Here is a 21,919-nt window from a genome sequence, read left to right on the forward strand (position 1 = left end):
CAAGTCTCAGCTAAAATCCTACCTTCTGCAGGAAAACTTTAGTGATCCTCCTCAATAATAGTACCTTCCCTCTGAGGTTATCCTGTTTTTATCTAGTTTGTACATAGCTGAATGTTCTCTCTCCCATTACATTGGGAGCCCCTTGAGGGCAGGTACTGTTTTTGCCTTTCTTTGTATACCCAGTGCTTAGCATGGCATTTGGCACTGAATTGGGACTTAATTAATGCTTTTTGGCTAGAAGACTTAAATGTTGATCTCTAGCTTAACCTTAATTGAAAGAGAGGACACTCTCCACTCTTTTTAGATGGATGGGGAGGCAGTAATCTTGTCTAGACTAGTCTCAAACTCTGTTATCAGAATCCATTTCCCTATGAAATGTCTTAGTTTTTGTTCTACTAATTTTTCTAAAAGGAAAAGTCTAGGAAAAGATTATACATTGGAGAAAAAAATTCTTAATATTTTCAGTTGAACTGAAAAGGTTTTTTTAATACGATTTCATTGTCCTCTGTAAAAATTCAACATTTTTAAAAGCAGAAACAGGAATTCCTTTTTTATTTTAATTATTGCCAGATTCATTTTGCCAAAGGATGCAAAGTTTCTTTTTCTGCTGAAACAGAGCTCTTCTTTATAGGTTCTGTATCCTAAAAACATCTACATAAGGGACTATATTGCAAAAGCAGAAGTTGTTTGCCATTTTATAGAATTTGACAAAAATGACAGAAATTGTACCTTGACGTCCAGATGTTCTCTTTATTCATCAGACTTGTCTGCCTCTTGGAATTCCAGAGTGGTGATCATCACAGTTAACTCCTTAGGTAATTCTCAGACCTACCTCGATGTGGTACAAAGCAATGTGGACATGTTCAGGGAGCTCATCCCAGTGCTGGGACATTACAGCCCACAGAGTGTCATACTTGTTGCCTCTCAACCAGGTAAAATTGACATCTAATTTCTTTTTGATTTATTTTAAGCAACATAGCAATAGTCATCTTCCTGTCTTCTTTTTCTCAGAACCATATAACTATGTGAATTCTGGTATAAAATACACAAACACATGGAAGCCAGAAGCACTCATACAACACAAAATTAAAATAGCCCCTAAAACATTGGGCAGTCTTAATTAACTACCCCTCAGTGATCCTTCAATACTGCTACCTCTTCTGCAAAAGGATTTCATGTAACTGTAGTCTGGTGCAGACCATAGATGCTAAAACATGACTATTTTTAGTGTCCTTGAAACTCCAGTAAGAATTGGCATGTATTTGGGCCTCCTCAAGTCTCATAACACATGGCCACTACATGCCCATCAGCTGTCATTTGACTCCTGAGAATAAGATTTGCTTGTGTATGTGCATATTCACAGTTATCAGCTAAACCTTCATCAGAAAGAAAATACTCAATTACTTCCACTAAAATATAATAGAATTGAGCATTTTCAAACATATTTTGTAAAGTACCTTTTAATTATTTTACTTCTTTAAAAAAAGTTTTCTTTCCCAAGGTGATATGGCATCTAAGTAAAGAGAACAGTTTTTTAAAATAACTCCTTTTATGGATGTTGTTTCCTGCTAATTTTGATTTGCTAGTTGAGAAACAATTTCATATGATCATAGATCGAGACTTCAGGGACCTTACAGGCCATCTAGTCCAACCCTGTTATTTCACAGATAAGGAAACTGAGATCTAGGGCAGGCCTTCCAGATTCTAGATTTCATTCTAGGACCACCTTCTATAGGCGCCCTTCCTCCCTAAACTATCTTATATTTGTTTTGTATTTGCTATATACATATTTGTATTGGCTTCCCTAATAGAGAAGCAGGGAGTGTTCAGTTTTTGTTTTTATACTTTAGTGCCTAAGATAGTGCCTGGCACAAAGTAGACACTTTTTCATTTATTGGATCCTGTGGGTTCAAGTATCAAACTGCACTAAGACTCTTAGGACACCATATGTATACCCAGCCTTCACTACAGTTATTATTATTATTGTAATATACAATAAAGGGGGGGGCTTATTTAATGCGATATTGAGAAGCAGTGTAGTCTAGTAGATTGAGAGCCAGCCATGGTGTCAGGTTGACCTGGATTCAAGTTCTGTCTCTAATGCAAAATAGCTATATGACCCTGGGCAAGTCATTTAACTTCCTAGGTTACTCTAAGACTATCAGTTGGGAAACAGTTGTTGACCTGTTTTGGTGGATAGAATTTCCTTTCGACGGATACCCTAAATTCATGAAATCATAGGTCCAAATTGTTTCCCTCCCTTTTCAAACAAAGCAAAATTCAGTGATATTATAATACTGCATAGTAATGAATCTCATTTTAAAATGCCAGTTTTAAACTGAGAAAAAAAACTTGATTGTTAAGAAGAAATTACCATTCTCTACAGGAATATTAGTTTTAAAACTGAGTATTCCACTCCTTGTCATTAACTTGTTCTTTCAGGCATCTTTAGGAAACTATTAACTTGCCGCTATTTTTAAACAGTTTTTTTGGATTAGTGATTTCATTGGTTTAGGGAACCTCTGGATGAAGAAAATCCCTCTTCCAAAGCAGATTTGCACCAGCTTTGCAATTTATAAGGCTTAGAGAGTTGCTAAATGACCCAAGAGGTTAAGTGATTTGCCCATTCACCTGCTTTAGGTCAGAGATGGAACTTCAGTCCAGGCCTTTTTGATTCTGAGGATAGCTCTCTATCCACTGTGCCCTGCTGTTCTTTTAACATCTTATACTATAATAGAATAATTTAAAGCAGTTTTGAAATGTAACTTCTACTATCAAACATGTGTAAAGTATATTGTTAAAACTTTATTTTAACAATATTCCTTGTAAAGCAGGGTTCTTAACCTTTTTTTTTATGTCATGGACTCTTTTGGCAGTTTTAGAAAACCTATGGACCTTTTTTCAGAACAGTTGCCTACATTCATCATTAAAAGAAAAGCTGAATTTCAGTTAGTGAAAATAAATATGTAATTTTTTTCTCACACAAGGTCACAGACCCACTGAAATCTGTTTTTAGATAAACCCAAGGTTAAGAACTCCTATAGAGTAAAACACAATATATGGAAGGTCTGTATTGGAGCCTGTCCCAATAAATTGGTTTCTGGTGTACCAAATGAACCCTGTTAATAGATGCCAAGAAAAGTGAGGCTCCAGTGTAATGTATTTCACAAAACATAACAAATCTTGATTTTCTTCATGAGCTTGTAAGGTGGTAGCCTACTGGGAAGTAATGCTATATTTTTCCTGTTTGTACCCAATGCTTAGTTGAAATCATGACATATGCAGCATGGAAACTGAGTGCCTTTCCTGAAAATAGAGTGATAGGAATTGGATGCAATCTGGATTCAAAGAGATTCCAGTATATTCTTACAAATATTTTGAAAGCACAGAACTCAGGAAAGGAAGTGTGGATTATTGGTGAACAAGGTGAAGACAAAGGTAAAGTAGTCCAGATCTATTTTTTAAAATTTGAAACATGTCATCACAAGTGGTCTTTGGGGTTCCTTTATGTTGCACCTGGGAACGTAGGAGTGCTGGGATTTCATAGCTTGTGGCCATTAGCTTTACTACCAGCAACAAAATGGGAGTTTCTAGGAGAGCTGTTCTCTTTTGCATATATTTATTTTCATGTAGGTTCAAGGGTAAGACCAAGCAATTTTGTCAGATATCTTATATAAGGTAACTATTTTCTTATGAAGCATAGTGCCCAAGACTTACCTTGATGCCAACTTTCCATTCTTGTAGTTAACTAGAATACATAAAACACCTGGCTTCTCTCACTGTTCTTCCCCTTGTAGGAACTTTCTAACCTTCCAGTCATCTTCCTACGCCTTGGCTCCCTTCGGTTCTCCTTTCCTGGGATGGTTTCAGTGTCATTCATTCTTCCTCCTTATGCTCCCCTAAACTACCATCCTCCTCCTTCCCCAGGCATTCAGTCCAAAGTGACTTGATGAAAAGTGTTATGTGTTAGCACTAATCAAGACCTTATCTTACATAAGTTAATATTCATTTAGCAAATATTTATTGAGTACTTTTTCTGTACATAGTGATACAGAAAATCTGAGGATTCATACATTTGTACTGTTGCCAATCATATTTATCAACATGTTAGAGACGTTTTAAAATCAAGTTTTTATTATATGCTCAAAACACAGATTCAGGGTTCTAAATGGCCACTGGACAATGGACAAAGTTCTCCTAAGACTTATATAGTTTCCAGTTACAACAGAGAAAGAAAAAAAAAGGTACAGCTGCCAAAATGGAAAAATACACATTTTAAAGATATACTTGGGGAATTTATAGTAAACTAATTGAAAAGGAGGCTTACATGTCAAAAGATACTTAAGGAAAAAAATTACCTCAGTTCAATTTGTAAATTGATCAATAAACACAGAGAGGATTTGTCTGGGATTTATAACTACCAAATGGCTATCATAAAGCTAAGCCAGAAATTCTTTTACCCCTGACCAGTTTCTTACCTTAGTTAAAATAACTAGAAGTCTCAGCTAAATTATACCATAAGGAAAGCTTTTGCTGGCTACATGATTTTTTGTTACAAATAAAATGACCGTGCTGGAGCTAAATAGAAAGGAAATTTAAAATTCTTACAGTAGTGTTGGAGAATATCTCAACCTAGAGGTCCTAAGATCTTTCTGGAGAATAATTCCTTGCACCGTGTTCCCTCTGTGGGGCAGCTGGGTGAAGTCGTGATAGGGTCCAGGCCAGGAGTCAGAAAAACTCATTTTCCTGAGTTCTAATATGGCTTCAGACACACACTAACTGTGTGACTCTGGGCAAGTCACTTAACCCAATTTGCCTCAGTTTCCTTATCTGTAAAATGAACTGGAGAAGGAAATAGCAAGCCATTCTAGTATCTTTGCCAAGAAAACCCAAAATAGGGTCACAAAGAATTGGACATTACTGTAAAATGACCGAATAGTTCTCTTTGACTGAAGGTTATTAAATCAAGAGGCAAAGATAGATGCCAAAAGTTTAATTAGCATCAGCTGGTGGGTACTTGTCAGGTGGCTAACAAGTCTGCAGAACAGTTTAAGGGGTTGAATAATAGGTACGGAATATTACATGATTTGGGGGAGAGAATATTTTGACCTTGGTGTCCCCCAAGATCAGGTCTTTTCCAAAGGGCATATTTCCCTGTAGTTAATCCCATCAGAATGTCTGTCTGGGACGGGATCTTTAAGAGAGTGGAGATCTCCCAGCTCAACCCTTCAGGCTCCATTTCTTTGATCTCTGAGATTCCTTTTAAATGTTGGAAAGGTGAGAGAAGATGGTTCCCCTAAACTCACAGCATATAGGTTTTGTCCATTTCCTCTTCAATAGCCCTGTTCTAAGCATAGTGAAGGGTACTGAAAAGATATGTTCCTTACCTTCAAATGGGAGTTTATAATCTAACTGGGAGGTCAGACATAGCAGTGAAATAAGACAAAGAACAGTGAGTCATCAAGGTAAGGTCCTTGGCAACTCAGCTCCTTCTTAACTATCTTGGAATTTAAATCGACACAAGCCTGTCAGTAAGTTCAGTGTTGAGGATATCAGGATTGTTATGGTAGAAATATCTCCTCTTTGAGTTCACTGCTGCTGAATAAACCTAGCACAACACAGAATTTAGAGAGGTAAACACCTAGGTTTTATTATGCTTAAGCACAGGTTCAGGAGGTAGAAAATTAACCCTGAACCAAGATTAGAGTTTCTGACAAGCCTTATAAAGAAAATTATGTCAGAGAGACAGAGAAATAATTTTTTAGCATTAAAAAAATCTTTATGGCCTCTTAGACCATCAAGGTCATACAGACCTAGTCAGATTCATTATCTTATGCTTCTTTGAATTAAGGAAGAGCAAAACAAAGTACCTAAGCAAACTAAGTTACAACAAATCAGTAAACAGACTGAGTTTTAGATTTAAGTACTGAGTTTACCAGGTCCTACATTTATAGAACTACAAGACCACATCTTAAAGAAGTCAGGTGAGCTAATTGAGGGGATTTACATGTCACAAAAATGCCAGAAGCTCAGAGTCAGGGAAATTCTTCCACAAATCTTTTTGAAAAATTTTAAAGATGTTGTATTCCCTTTTTCCTCCTTTGTTTCTTATCTCAAGAATGTGAAAAGCCTTCACTTAATACTATCCTTCCATGATTCAGGCTTTTTTTTCTTTAGCCATGTGAGGTTAATATTAACAGAAAACAAGCTTCAATTAACCAAAATATTTCAGGGAGAATGGCGTAATAAAATTGAATAAAAGGAAAATTACTATTACAGGATTCAGCCTAGAATTTCAATTTAAATAAAAAAGGAAAATGTCTCTCTGAGCCTTGTACCTTATCTAGCTTCTGCTTCTGGCCATGAGACACCAGAATGCTAGGATTGTAGAAGTCAAGAACCTAGAACTTGACATCTGTTCTATAGCCATCATGCTAGTTCAGGCCCCTGCAAGGCAATGAGGCATAGTATGGTGGAAAGAGCAGTGGTTTGGGAGCTGAAAGACCTGGGTCTAGATTCTGGTTCTAAAACTTAGGTGATTGAGGACAAGCACTTAACCTCTCTAGGTTTACTGGTAAAATGAGGATAGTTAGATTAAATGATTTCTAAAGCTCTAAATCCTAGGATTCTTGTTTCCTCACATCTGGACTATTGCAGCTGCCACCTAACTGGATTCACAATATCCAGGTTCTTCTTCATCTAATATATCCTGCACCCCTCTGTCCAAATAATCTCCCAGAAGAACCGCTTTCATCATGTAACTCCTCTATTCAAAACCCTTCAGTTGCCTGTAGTATAAATTAGCCTTTCATTCTTCCACAGTCTGGTCTCAACCAAGTTTTATTTGCCTTATCTCCTGCTTCTCTCCTAGCTTGATTGGGCCAAACTTGTCTGCTTGTGGCCCTGAGCACAACTGTACTCATTCTGTGAGCCAGGCCTAGAATGCCCTTCTTTGTCTGTGTGGATCCAACACACCCTTGAACAATTCATCAGCAAGCATTGTTCAGCACCTGCTATGTGCTGGGGTACAAATGTAAAAATAAGTAGTCCCTGTTTTTAAGGGACTTACATTCAGTCGGAGAGACAACAAATATGTGTGTGTGTACACACACACATACATATGTATCATCTACAATGCAAGGTGGTTTAAGGGAGGGAGAGCACTAGCTGTTAGGAGCCATCGTGAAAGGATCTGTGTAGAGAGTGGTGTGAAAAGAAGCAAAAGATTTATTAAAGGAGAGAGGGGAGTACTTCATAGGCAGGAGGGATGGCTGAGGCCCAGAAATCTGTCATTCCATGGTGGGATATGCTCTGTGTGAGGAGCAGCAAGAAGTCAGCTCTCCTAGACTAGAGAGTGCATGATGGGGAATAATGTAGGGCAGGGCTAGAAAGACTGGTCTGGGTCAGGTTTGGAAGGACTCTGATGGCAAGCTGACCGTTTCAGATCATGGTGGTCTTGTTCTCCTCTGAACTCATTTCATTTATTATTATCTATTATACTCATTTGACAGCTGATCCCTGCACAACCATCTGACATCAGAACTACTGTTATTGTAGTCTAAAATTATCTTCTTGTCTTATTTCACTGCAAACAGGCTGTTAATGTATACTTTGGTTCCCCATAGATCCTAAGGTACTTGAGGACAAAAGAATATCTTCTCCTTCTGTGGCTTCTGCAGCAGTGGTGTCAATCTCAAATGAAAACAGCCACATTTTTACTTAGCCATCAGTTAACATTATCTGTGTTCTGTTGTATATTTATTTTATTAACATTTCCCAATTACATTTTAATCTGGTTGGGGCAGGAGTTTTCCTGGGGACCTATAAATTTGATATCTTTGTTCTATAGGATTTAACACAATGCTATTATACACATGGGAAATGCTCAGTTTATTTAAAACAGTTCTTTAAATTTTATTTAAATCAGTTATTTAAAATGATGTTTATTGATTGATTAACTCACATCTAAGTGTGGGAAAAATTTCAGAGAAGCTCTGCTGATTTTACAGTAATATGGAAATGACTACATTTCCCCAGTACACACAAATTACTCTTAGTTTTGACTTTGTTCCTGTTAACATTATGTTGAGAGAGTCAATCCTAGAAATACCCTTGACAAACAAATGAGTCAATCAGTTAATCAGGTATTTATTAAGTACTTACTGTTTGCCAGGCATTTTGCTAAGTGCTAGAAATATAAAAATAAAGAATGAAAAAATTCCTACTCCTGTTGAAGCAATGACTCACATTCTAATGGGGGAAACAAGTACAGATAAAACATATATATATATATATATATATATATATATATATATATATACACACACACACACACATATACATACATATATATATAATAAAGTTAGTAAAACATATCGAGTGAATGAGTGACTGAATATTTATTCTGTCATATTTTAAATTTTGATTTGTTCCCAAATAGCAAGTTGGAAATGGAGAAAGATTAGTTTTGTTTAGGTAAGCTGGTTTCCATATGGATTTGAGAGGAGAAAAAATTTAGGAAAATTTATTGTCAACCTTTCGGACCATGATATAGGAAAAAACACTAGATGTTGAGTCAGAAACCTATGTTTGAGTCACTAGCTGGGTGACCATGTGCAAATCCTTTAATATCTATGAACCTCAGTTTTCCTTATTCATAAAATTAATATAGAATCTCAGAATCCCAGAGGCCATCTAGTTTAACTGGTACCTAAACAAAACCCCTATTGCAACCAGCTGACAAGGAGAGCATTCAGCCTTTGCATATAGACCTTAATTCGGAAAGACTTTTCACTTTAGTGGATTGTAAGCTTATTGTTAACAATGACGGTGTTAACAGTAATCATTAATAATAATTGTTAACAATAACAATGGTAACATGTCAGCCAAAATACTTATAGAATAATTAGAATAAAACATTGGAAGAATAATAGAATCTGAGTTATAATCTGGCCCTTATATCCTTATCTCAAAAGATTGCCTTCTAGGATTGTATGAGCTGCTTATACCCTGGTCCTCCAGTTGAAAGCTGGTTTTGCACGCCCTCTGCTGGTGACAGTTTTTGGGTTTAGCTCAGGGCTTGTTAAACTTTTTCCACTTACAACTCCTTCAGTCTCAACCCACAGTTTAAGAAGCACTGGTTAGCTGATGTTTTTATCTGATCATGTGATGAAACTAAGTGGCCACAGTTGTTTTTCAGGGATCTGGAAAAAGGCCAGGATATAAAGCTTGGAAAGGATGGGAAGGATGTCTCTTCATGAGACCCAAATTGACCCAAGCTTAGACACTAGGAAAAAATGCTATGGGCAGCAACCTTTTTCAATTTGTTGAGGTTTAAAGATATTCTAAACATAACAAAGATCAACAGATGTGAATATTTCTACATACAGACAACAGGAAACAAGGATTGTATATGAAACCTCCAATTTCTGTTGTGTACAGCTTATATAAAGCTGTTAAAGACAGCATGTTAGATTTAAAGCTGCCTTATATCTGGGGTGTTCAGGAGCACTAGCACCTCTGGTGTGAGGGCTTGCCCTTTTCAGGGCTGTTCATCCACCTTTTGTGGACCCTGATTCACCTACCTCTCACCTGTGGCTCCAAGAAGCCATAGCACATGCATAGGCCACACCCTGGTAACTGTCTATGGGCAGACAGGTTAAACCAGGTTGAGGGTAACCAGCAAATCTCAAACCTGTCAGTGCGCCAGGGGGATGTCAGCCCCAAGCATGTGAAGACTTTCCCCAGTGGAATGGATGAAAACAATTTGTTCCAAGACCATGAAGGTGGCTAAAGTAGGTGCTGTAGAGCGCTGAAAGCTTAGTCAGTCCTAGAAGACACCAAGATCATCTACTGCATCCTGGGCTTTTGCCAGTCATCTTGACTTTTGTCCTGCCACTGGACTTTGATGAAGAGAGAGTGAGACTGAGGACTTTGTGCAGTTCTCCCTCACTTAAATCCAATTCACAAAAAAGTCAAGACATCAGTCTGTGATATAGTTGTTCCCCTTCAAAAACCAAGGACAAACAACAATATCTCCCTTTGAACTTCTTTCTGTTCTCTTCCGTGCATTTTTAAAAAAGGTTTCATTTGTGTTTTTCCCCTTCATTTTTATCTTGATATCAGTATCAGTAACTCTCCTCTTCTCTCTAACTCCCTAACATTTTCTCTGGCTATCCCCATACCTGGAATGCTCTACCTCCTCAACTCTGCCTACCAGCTTCCCTTGAAGTCCCAAATAAAATGGAATCTTTTACAGGGAGCCTTTCCCAGCCTATCCTAATTTTAGTGCCTTCCCTCAGTTAATTATTTCAGCTTGCTTTGTATATATTTGTTTACATGTTGTCTCCTCCATTAAATTATAAACTCCTTGAGGGCAGGGACTGTCTTTTGCCTCTCTTTATGTCCCCAGAGATTAGCACAGTACCTGGCACATTGTAGGTACTTAATAAATGTTTATTGATTAAATCATATCTGTGTGGGAAAAGTTTCAGAAAAGCTCAGATGGTTCTACAGTAATATGGAAGTGACTACATTTCCCCAGGACACACAGATTACTCTTAGTTTTGCCTTTGTACGTGTTAACATTATGTTGGGAGGGTTAATGGAAAAAATACCCTCGAAAAACAAATCAGTCAGTTAATCTGGTGTCTATTAAGCACCTGCTATTTGCCAGGCACTTTGGTAAGTGCTGGGAATATAAAAACAAAGAATGAAAAAATTCCTACTCATGATGAAGCAATGAGCTTACATTCTAATGGGGGAAAGGAATACAGATGAAATATACATATAGCATAAATATAATGAATAAAAATACATACAAAGTAGCTAAAAATAATTTGGGAGGAAGGGTGCTAGTAGTTAGGGAAATTAGGAAAGGCATATGAAGAAGATGGTATTTAACCTATATCAGATTGTTTACCTTCTCAATTGGGGGGGTGGATTGGAGGGGAGGAAGAAAAGAATTTAGAACTCATAAATTTAAAAAGTGAATGTTGGGGGCAGCTAGGTGGATAGAACACCAGCCCTGTAGTCAGAAGGACCTGAGTTCAAATGCGGCCTCAGATCAAACACTTGACACTTACTAGTGTGTGACCCTGGGCAAGTCACTTGACCCCAGTTGCCTAAAAAAAAAAAGTAAATGTTAAAAATTGTTTTTACATGTAGTTGGAGAGAAAATAAAATACTAAATTTTTTTAAAGATGATGTTTGCCCTGCATCTTAAAGGAAGCACTTGTTAAGCACCTACTATCTGACAGGCACAGTCCTGGGCAGTGGGGTACGAGTAAAAAGAATGACACAATCTCAATTCCCAAGAAATTTACATTCTGACAGAGGAGATGATGATAATAATCCAAAATTTATATAGCACTTTTAGTTCCTGTTATGTCCATTTTATAGATGAGAAAACAGGTGGACAAAAGTCAAGTGACTTTCTCAAAGTAACACAGCTAATAAGTGCCCTAGGCAGAATTCAAAATTAGGCCTTTCTGACTGAAGTCTAGCTCTCTATCCACCATGCTACCCAGTTGCCTAAACAAGTATATAAGTATATGCAAAATAAAAATAAATAAACTAAATCAAAATAGTTAAGTACCAAGTAGTTTAGGGATCAGAAAAAAGCTTCATAGTTGGTAATTGCGCTGTGTCTCAAAGGAAGAAAGCAATTCTGAGGCAGAGGTGAGGAGGGAGTTCATTCCAGTTGCGTGGAATGGCCACTGCAAACGCACGAAGGTCAAAGATGGAGTGTGTGTGTGTGTGTGTGTGTGTGTGTGTGTGTGTGTGTGTGTGGTGAATACTGAGGAAACTAGTGTGGCTGGACCACAAAATGTGGGAGGGGGAGTCAAGATGCTGAAAAGATAGTTTGGAACCAGGTTTTGAAGAGTTTTAAAAATTAAACAGGGAGTGTGTGGGCTTTGGCATGGCAGCAACCCCCACCCCTCCACCCCCTACCCCGACTCCCAGAAATTGCCTAACATCTCTCTGGAGACCATCATGGAAATTATTGTGCTGGATCTGCCCTGGAAGCATGCTCCACAGACCTATAAGAACCTTGCAGAGTTGCCTTGATATGGTTAGTTCAAAGAAAACAAGTTTTATTGGGGCAGCAAAGATTTCATGGTCCAGAGTGATGATTCAGTAGGATTAATCAGTTGTACATCTCTGTGGAAAACAACTTGAAGATTAAATTCATGCAAAATTGAAATTCACAGGGACTAGAATTTTTTGTAGTAGCCAATGCAGGGCCAGTCCCCAGTGGCAGCCAGTTCTTTGTGACCTTGACCTCCATCCAGTGTCTTGATGGGAAACACTCCATTTATGCTAAGGCATCATTTAGAGATGGTGAATTGAGTGAAAATGGTGGAGACAAATTCTCAGGATGTGATGATGTGAAGACTATGGATTACACATATGGATTAAATTGGTGTCTAAGCAGATGTGTCCAAATGCTGGTCTGTCCCAGCAACTTGGATTTACATTTCCTTAGAGCTTATTCTGTTAACCATTCCCCAGAAGGACCTATGGACATCAGGGCTAAATGACTTCATAATTCTCATCTATTTACCCTTGAATCATCATTGGACTTATCCATCTGGTTTTAATTTTGGCCTTGCAGGTAGGTCTAGTGTCTCAGATGCACTAGAAATGGAAATATACTTTCCATCTCACTACATAAATACAAAATATTCATATATACATACATTATTGCAACTGATCAGAACTCTCCTGTATTTGTTACTTCTGATTCACCTGGGAAATAAATATAGAATGAGGAAATCTTGTTTAAAAAAAAACTGAACAGAGAATTTTATATTTGATGTTGAAGTAATAGGGGCTCCTGGAGTTAATCGAAAGGGGACTGACATGATCATATCTGTGCTTATGGAAATTTACTTTTGTAGCAACGTGGAGAATAGACTGCAGTGATAAGAGACTTGAAGCAGGGAGACCAACCCGGAGGCTATTGAAAGAAGTGAGGAAGGCCTGAGCTAAAGTGGTGGCTATGAGAGAAGAGAGAAAGGATCAGATATGATGGATATTAAGTAGGTAGAAACAGTAAGATTTGGAGACTGATTAGATATTTGGGTGAAGCAGATTGAGGATTTAAGGATAACCATTTGAGGTGAGTGGTCTTTCTCACTTTAAAGCAATCAACAGTGTATGTGGAAATTTCAAGGGGAAAAAAGGCAATTTTACTAAGTTCAGTACAGGCACTTCTTTAGCACAAAAGGTCTCTTATTGCTTCTTAATTCTTAGACCTAATAAATGTAAAAAATATATTTAATTTCCAGTACCTATGTGGGGTAGTCAGGAAGAAGCAGTGGCTCCCAGCTTCCAGGTGCAGCTGTCCAACAGGTAACAAAATGAGTTTTAAATAAACTTCATACTGTGTCAGAACTGTGATGGCCCAGTGGCCTGTGTCTGTGGCAACCTAACCTCTTTCAGTCATCCAGCCCAACTAATTTTTCATTAAAATGAATGTATCCTAAGGGATTTTTTTTTATCATTTTATTTGTATAGACTCTGTTTGTATCTGTGTTACATGCTAAAAATAAGAGTCCTTTTCAGTGCAGATTTGCATTTAGGGGTAGGGACTAGACCTGTGATTCATTGGTATAGGGCATGGGCTGGGAGAGGGAGGTTGTTGGTGGGAGGGGCAACTTTTTTCTCCAGGGCAAGTTGGCTTCAGTGCTGAGTACATACCTTGCCCAAGGTCCCAGTATATTTTAGAGGCAGGACATGAATAGCCAGGTCTTCCTGGCTTCAAGGCCAGTTCTCTTATCCTGAGAGGCCATGTAGCCACTCAGATTTGCATTTATCAAAATTTTTAAATGTAGGCTTCATAATTTATAATAATGTAACTTATGTGATAGTGACTTAAATACTTGTTTGGCCATTGCAAGTAAAATTAGTTAGCATGGACACATCTATAATTTGTAAGTATAACAGATTTTACAATTCTTTTGTCTTTGATCTGTGCTTTTCAGATTTTGTCTTAAATGTGCAGGTAATATTTATGGGACAGTAGAGTGAAATAAGCAGAGGCTTTATAATTTACCAGCAATAATTTATTCTTTTTACTGATTCCCAAGTGGCTATAAGTATTAAGCTTTTTCTCATGGAATTTTTGATGGTATGAGAGAGTGACTTTCCTCTCCACCCAGGCTGCTGCGCTCTAATTGCCTGTGCCCTAGTGAGGTTAGCCCATGTTAATGGCCCTGGTCTTTACCAGTCTACGCAGGGCACATTAGACTTTCATGACAGGAATCAAACTCATTGGAGGCTGACTTTTTTTTGGTTGCCTTTCTTTTTTTTTGATTAAATTTTTTATTTATGGAATAAAAGAAACATTTCTGTAACATAGTATAATAAAAATGATGATCGCACATGAAACTGCAGATCTGTTCTGTACAACTTGCTATTCCTTTTAGATATATAATAAAGTTATGTAAGTCCCCCCCCTTTTGTCTTCGTTCTCCCTGACCCCCACCTAGAGATGGCTACCATTAGACACAAATAGGTATGTGTGTGTGTGTGTGTATATATATATATACACATATATATATACATATATATATACATATATATGTATATATATGTATATATATACATATATGTGTATATATGTATATATATACATATATGTGTATATATGTATATATACATATATGTGTATATATGTATATATATGTATATATGTGTATATATGTATATATATATGTATATATATGTGTATATATATATGTATATATATATATAAAATTATTCTGTACATACTTCTGTTTATCCGATATTTCTCTGGATGTAGATAGTGTCTTTCTTCATATGTCCTTTATAGTTCTAAACCAGAACGTTAGTTTATTCATTTACAACATGGAAGGATTTTTTCAGTAACAAATGCTCATGTCAGCTATTCCCTTCCTAGTGTCAAGGTACCTGGAAAACTAAATTAGTAATCAGAAAATTGCTCGGTAAACCTGGGATCAAAACAAAGGGAATCATAGTCTTAAGACATATTTCTTCCAGAGTGTGGTAGAGTGTAGGGAGATCTCCCTCCTCTGTTACAGAAAATACCTTTCTTCTTATTTCTGCCAGATAGTCTCTACCCCTTGGACAGTGCTGGGTAAACAAGAGCAAATTTTTTGTCTTTGGCTTGCCTTTTTAAAATATCACACAAGTCACTATCCCATTATAACAATCTCACCTTGGGATAGATTACCATACAATGTAGTTTACTTTAGTTTGTTTACATTTTGGATTGGCATCTCCTGAGAGAGTTTTGGGAGATAGTCTAGTCCCCTTCACAATTCATTTACTAACCATGTCTTAAATTGGGTTACTTCTAATCTTATCCATATCCTATCTCTTGATAGTTTTGATTTCAGGATGATTTTTTTTTAATGTCCCTAGCTCAGGACTTATGGTTTCCTTTGCCCTGACTGCAGCTATCATAGGAAGATTAATGATATTCCTTGCTGTGCTATATGCCATTTGAAATGACTGCCTAGATCTTTAACTTTTTAATTCTGTCATCAGATATTTTTAGAATCTAACATAAGGACTCCCTATAATGAACTTATGGGAGAACGTGAACAGAAGTTTCACAGGATGGACAGAGATGGATTGGCAGCAATCTGCCTGTTTGGAGGAAATAACCAAATTGATGAGATCACAGACTTAATAGAGTATCTTAGTGACAATGGGGAAATTCTGGTCCAGTTCTAACTGAAGAAAGCAATATGTCTGCATAATGATTTATTTTCAAATTAATGAAGATCATTTTTAACTGGTAGGCAACTGCCGTTAAAGAAAACCTTAAATTATCATCAGATTCTAGGTAACTCACTAAATTATTCCTAAAGAAGTCATGTTCATGTGCCACAAAAGTTCTTATACTGTATATAATATGGAGAGCTAAGTAAGAATAGTTTAAATGTATCTTTTCTGACCTTTTTCCCCTTCTAACTTAGAGCCATGGAAATATTAAAAGTAAAAGGTCAAAGATCCTGGTCTGTTGGTCTGTCTGTATCCGACCTACTTGACAGTATCATAAACAATAAGAGGAAAGTTCATTCTGTATCAGTTTTAGCAAAGGTAAACTTTATTCTCTTTGTATCATGTTTTTACTTTTGTTATTAGTGTAATTTGATGTTTTTATCTGTATAAATATCTCCATTGTCATAGGATAAATAGTTATTGGGGACTTTGTGTTTTTAGTCCATTTCTTTTATATTAGGCACTTGAAAATTATAAATTATTGGATTTTTAAAAATCAGACTGCTTTATTAACTTTGTTCTCTGCCTTATCTGCATTTAAGACTAAACCACAGTTTAGGGTCGTCCCCCCCCCCCCACAGTTTAGTATTAATATGAACCTTGGAAAGGTAGCTAATGTGTTAGATGATAAGACTCTAAAAAGATTTCTACAGGCTGGAATCATGCTGAATTTTAACAAGAAATAACTCAAGGGACAACTGTGCAAAGTCCTATATTTAGGTTTTTTAAATTACATAAGTACACTATAGGGAAATGTTCTTTAAAAGCAGTAAATGCAAAGAGCAATGAATTTTAGGTGACTACAAGCTTAATATGAGTTAACATTGTGATATAGCAGCCAAAAAGCTGATAAAATCTTAGCTTATAGTAATAGATTTTTAATGTCCAGAACAAAGAAGGTGATATTCCTTCTTTCTTCTTTGCTAGTCAGATTACCTTTAGAACACTGTTTAGTTCTGGGTGCTGTATTTTAGAGAGGACATCAGAAAATTGTATTATGTCCTTGGAAGGATGACTAGCTTGGTGAAAGGGACTCATAATCATTTCATAGGAATGGTTGGAAGAAGTAGGAATGTATTTAACCTGAGAAAGAAAAACTTAAGAAGACTTGACACTTCCTGGATTTGTGACCATGGCCATGTCACTTATTCTTTCTAAGCCTCAGTTTCTTCATCTTTCAAGGGAGGTCTTATGACCTCTTGGTCCTTTCCAGTTCCAAATCTATGATTCTGTAAGTTGCAACATGGCAAATTCTGGCTCTCTATATAAAATAACTTCTTAATATCAAAACTGTCCAAAAAATGAAATGGATTTTTTTGGTATGATAGTAAATTCTCTTTCTCTGGAGGTATTAGAGTAGAAGCTGCATGACCCCTTATTGGGAGTGTCACAGAGCAGATTCATCCATCAGGCAGGGATTAGAATTCAATAATTCCTAATGTCCTTTCCACCTCCAGGATTCTGTGAATCAGAAACAATGAATGTTGAGGCTTACATACTTTGTGAGTACCATCAGTAATATATTACTTGTTTCTGATAGTGAGATCTTAGATTCAGAAAATAAATGAAGAAAAAGAAAAAAGAAAAATTCATCTTAAATAATTAACTTTTAAAAGAACAAAATATGCTAGCTCATATTTGAGATTTTAGCTGCTTTTCTTTGTCAGTGATATATATCTGCTATATAATCTTTATGTCTCCATTTCAGGGGTATTATAACATAAATAATGAAGTATTTTTAAGCTTGCCTTGCATCCTGGGAGACAAAGGTGTGTCTGAAGTCATCAAAGCCTCATCAAAGGAAGATCTGGTGGCTGAGAAACTCCAGAGCAGTGCATCATCAATTCATAGTCTCCAAAACCAACTGAAACTGTAAAAAGAATTTTCATTTTTGTAGTTTTTGGCACTAAAGTATATTCCTTTTATTCCTACGATTTCCCAATCCTTACACTGCTTTACTCAGTTTTTATAAAGAAAGTACATGCCATTGTAGCAGCTTTTTTGATTATTTGAATACAAATTAAAAAGAAAAATTATATCCTGGTACCCATTGTTTCTCCTGTGAAATCTATGCTGTACTTTAATCTTGGGGGCAGTGCAAACTATTTGGACACTTTACTTTCAAAATATTTCATTTTTAAATATGTATCGTAACACACACAAAATTAATACTTGGGAAATATTTTGAAAATGATGTCATTTTTTAGTTTAAAAGTAAAGTTTAACAATCTAAGTGTGTCATTTAAAAAATCTTGTATAACTTTACAGTTATTAGAATTGTACTAAGTTTCTACAGTTGATTCAAGGATTATGCAACTTATAATAATGATCTGTTTTGCTAATTATTGAACATGGTATTAGTAAAACACTTCATTCAAGTCAAACATTTTGTAAGCAGTGACTGCTATGTGCATAGTCATATTCTTCCTTTAATTGAATTAACTACCAAAAAAGGAAAAATATTTGACATACACTTTAGAATAATGAAATTAATTTTGCTGGTATATCTCAAGGAAAAGAAATAACTGTTTTAGTTTTGTTGGCCAGAAGCAATTTTATTTATTTTAACTTCAATTTAATATCGAAGTGTTTCTAGCTTGAAGAGAAAAATGTCCAAAATGCCACAATCTTCCCTGGTCCCTCCCCCTATGCCCTTGGACATGTCTCTACCTCAAAGCAATTTGATGTAATATTTATGGGAATGAATAAGCAAAATGTCATTAAGTGTTAGAACTTTATCATTGCAGGTTAACTCTTGAAAAAATATTAATATTATACTCTGTTTTAGGTCTGCCAGAAACAATTTTATTTTATATTAATTTAATATATCTAAGCATTTTTACCTTAGAAAATACAATTTTGGGTTAACACTGTACTTCAACAAATAGAGTAAACAATCATATAATAACTACTCAATTCTTTCCTTCACTAAACTACTCAATTCTTTCCTTCACTAGGCTAATGTAAGATTGGGATTATTAATATTTTAAATAAAATTGTTTCTGGGACTTGTGCCAGTTATTTGGTTGACAATATGTTATTTTCTTCCCCTCGAATGTAAACTCTTCAGGGGCAGGAATTATTTTATTTTTGTTCTTGTTTTCCCAGCTCTTAGCACAATCCCTGCACATAGTAGGAACTTGAGAAATGCTTGTTGAATTGAAGCAAGTTGCTATCAGAGGAGAAAAATATTAAATCATAAAGTTAATGCTTGGAGACCACTTCTCTGAAGGATTGAAGGGGTTCCTTTCCCTGGATCAATATAGTAATTATTTTTAAGTTAGGTGAATTGCTTCAGGGATGGAGAAGCCAACAAGTAAAATTGATTTTAACAAAACAAGAAGTTCTCTGTTAAGTCAGTTAACAGTCAATCACTAAATGCCAAATATGTGTGGGAAAGGCTTCTTGTAGGGGCAGCTAGGTGGCGCACTGAATAGAGCTCTGGCCTTGGAGTCAGGAGGACCTGAGTTCAAATCCAGATTCAGACACTTAACATTTACTAGCTGTGTAACCCTGGGCAAGTCACTTAATCCCAATTGCCTCACCAAAAAGGCAAAAAAAAAAAAACCCAAACCTTCTTGTAGAATGGGAATTTATAGCTGGGACATTAAGGGAAAGCAGGAAACTGGAGATGAAGAGGGAAAGAATTCCAAGTGTGAGGGATAGCCAATAAAAATGCCCAGAGTTTGGAGATGGAGTGTCTTGTTTAAGGAACAGATGTCATTGACTCACAGAGTATAGGGAAGAGAGCTATAAGACTGGAAAGGAAAGAAAGAGCTAGGTCATGAAAGGCTTTGAATGTCAAAGAGAGGAATGTCAAAGAGAGGATTTGATATTTGATCCTAGAGGTAGTAGAGAACCATTGGTGTTTATGGAATGGGGTTAGGATAAGGCTGGTGACAAGGTCAGATTTGTACTTTAAGATCAGTTTGATAGCCAAGTGGAGGATGGACTGGAGTAGGGAGAGATTTGAAGCAGGGAGATCAGAAAGCAGGCTAGTGCAGTAGTCCAGGTATTAAGTGATAAAAACTTACACTAGGGTGTTGACAGTGTCAGAGGAGGGAAGGAGGTGTTTTCTTAAGATGTTGCAGAGGCAGAATCAACAGGTTGAGAGTGAGGCATCAAGGATGACATCCGATTGCTAGCCTAGGGGACTAGGATAGTAGTGGTACCCTCAACATTAATAAAGAAATTAGGAAGAGGGGAGAATTTTGGGGGGAAAACAATGAGTTCAGTTTTGGACATGTTAAGTTTAAGATGTCTGCTGGACATCCTATTTGAGATGTCTAGCAGGCAATTAGAGACGTGAGTCTGGAGATTGTTGGTGAGGTTAGGGCAGGATAAATAAATCTGAGGATTATCAGCAGAGAGACAGTAATTGAATCAGTGGGAGCTGATGAGACCACCAAGTGAAGTAGTACAGAAGGAGAAGAAAAGAAAGCCCATGACAGCCCTGTGAGACACCCAAGATTAAAGGGCATGATTTGGATGAAAATCTAGCAAAGGAGACAGAGAGGCTTGGCAGATAGGAGAAGGAAGGAGAAAATAGTGTCATGAAAACAGAAGAGAGTATTCAATATTTAGTTTCCGCCCTTAATCCCTTTCTCTGTGAAAGACCTTTTGTTCTTAGCCTTCTAACACACTTTTGAAACAGGGAAGAGATCTGGAAAATATTTTTAGACTAAATCAATCCACATTTATTATGCTCCTGCTGTGTGCCAGGCAGTATTGCTAAGTGCTGGGGATAGAAATAGGGAAAGAAAAAAAAAAAGACAGCCCAGCCCCTGCACTCAAAGAGCTTACAGTCTAATGGGGGAAGACAGCAAATAAAAGGAAGCAAAAAGTGGGATTGGGAAAGGTGACTGACTTGGGGGCCTGATGAAGTCAATGTCGAAGTCCCAAAGTAGTGCAGCCAGGTGAGAACATTTATTTCTTAATATTTGTGTAGAAAATGAAAAGGAAATGTTTAATGTGTTCCCACAAGTATGGGAATACAAAATGTACTTTAATTTCCATTGCAAATTTTACCTCAAATTTTCTCTTAATATTTGATGAATATATATACATTTCAATATTTCATAAATGTTGAAAACTATATGAAGTTGATTGAATCACCAATCTGAATTGTTTTTTAATTTTAAAAATGCAGAAATCAAGGAATAGGTAGACTTAAGAATCAGCTAATATCAGTATTTTTTTCAAACCTTTGTAGCATGGACTAAGAGAAAAGTATGGATAGAGCAGTATAAATCTTCCACCATTCCTGGGAAAGATAACACAAAATACTCTTTGGTAATATGGGGGGAATTATTAATTATTGCATTATTTGAATCTAGCCTTCTATGGCAAGAAACCAGATGTGTATTGTTTAGAGACCAGACTAGTTTAATGCTTAATTTAGGACTCCAGGTCAGGCCAACCCCAGAAAACTTCAAGAGACCCAACGATCGACGGGTGGAATTTCCATTTTCCTCGCAATACATTTTATTTAATCTATGTGAAAACTAGTCTGTGTGCCTTATCTGGAAACTCATGCCAGCCAATCAGATGACTGTTTCCTTGCTCTTTTGTTTGAAACCTATATGACTCCTGGGGTAGAGAGGGAAGGGCAAGACACCCTGCAGTCACCTATTTCAACTCTCCCCTCTGCTGGACAATCTAATAAACTTCTTCCTAAATTTCTTCAGTTCTGGGTTTTGTTCTCAGCCAACATCGATGAATTAGTAGTATTATTTTCCCATGTGAAGCAACACCTCACTTGAAAGTAAAGGTAATAGGAGTCTGAGTACTCTCAAAAGAGCTTATACATTTCTAGCTCTAAAGCCGTAAAGTATACTTTAAAGGAAAGCCTTTTAGTCTCTGGCCCTAATTTAACATATTCTATGGTGGTCCTGTGGATCCTTGATTTTATTGGTGTGAATGTGCCCTCCACTGACACTGCGCAAAGACGTGATGAACACAGTGTAACACCCACAGATGGTTATTTGGTTTTCTGGCGCACGGGTAAGAGACAGTAAACTCGAATTTGGAAGTGTGTGGGACAGAGACCACTACTCAAAATCAAGATAAAGACTTAGATACCTTGAAAGCAGAAAGGAGTTTATTGCTTTCTTATAAGAAAGGGTACTGCCCCCCCTCAAAC

The 21,919-nt window shown here is 36.7% G+C and overlaps 1 protein-coding gene across 4 annotated transcripts in view; it reads left to right on the forward strand.

Moving 5' to 3' along the window:
* UEVLD (UEV and lactate/malate dehyrogenase domains) overlaps positions 1–21,459 on the forward strand; it is a 65,039-nt gene extending 43,580 nt beyond the window's left edge. The window contains exons 8-12 of one of the 4 annotated variants that reach the window (XM_021005443.2): positions 762–932; positions 3,265–3,438; positions 13,293–13,356; positions 15,972–16,095; positions 17,486–21,459. In XM_021005443.2, the coding sequence (XP_020861102.1) occupies positions 762–932; positions 3,265–3,438; positions 13,293–13,356; positions 15,972–16,095; positions 17,486–17,653 (701 nt within the window). In that variant the 3' untranslated portion in view covers positions 17,654–21,459. Of the gene's footprint in view, positions 1–761; positions 933–3,264; positions 3,439–13,292; positions 13,357–15,971; positions 16,096–17,485 lie in introns of those variants that run through there. The other 3 variants (XM_078148635.1, XM_021005445.2, XM_078148636.1) reach the window with 3 other exon arrangements.
* The last annotated feature ends 460 nt before the right edge of the window (positions 21,460–21,919 follow it).

The sequence above is a fragment of the Phascolarctos cinereus genome, unplaced genomic scaffold (assembly GCF_003287225.1).
Source record: "Phascolarctos cinereus isolate Bilbo 61053 unplaced genomic scaffold, phaCin_HiC Scaffold_9;HRSCAF=440, whole genome shotgun sequence".
In the NCBI taxonomy this organism is placed as follows: Eukaryota; Metazoa; Chordata; class Mammalia; order Diprotodontia; family Phascolarctidae; genus Phascolarctos; species Phascolarctos cinereus.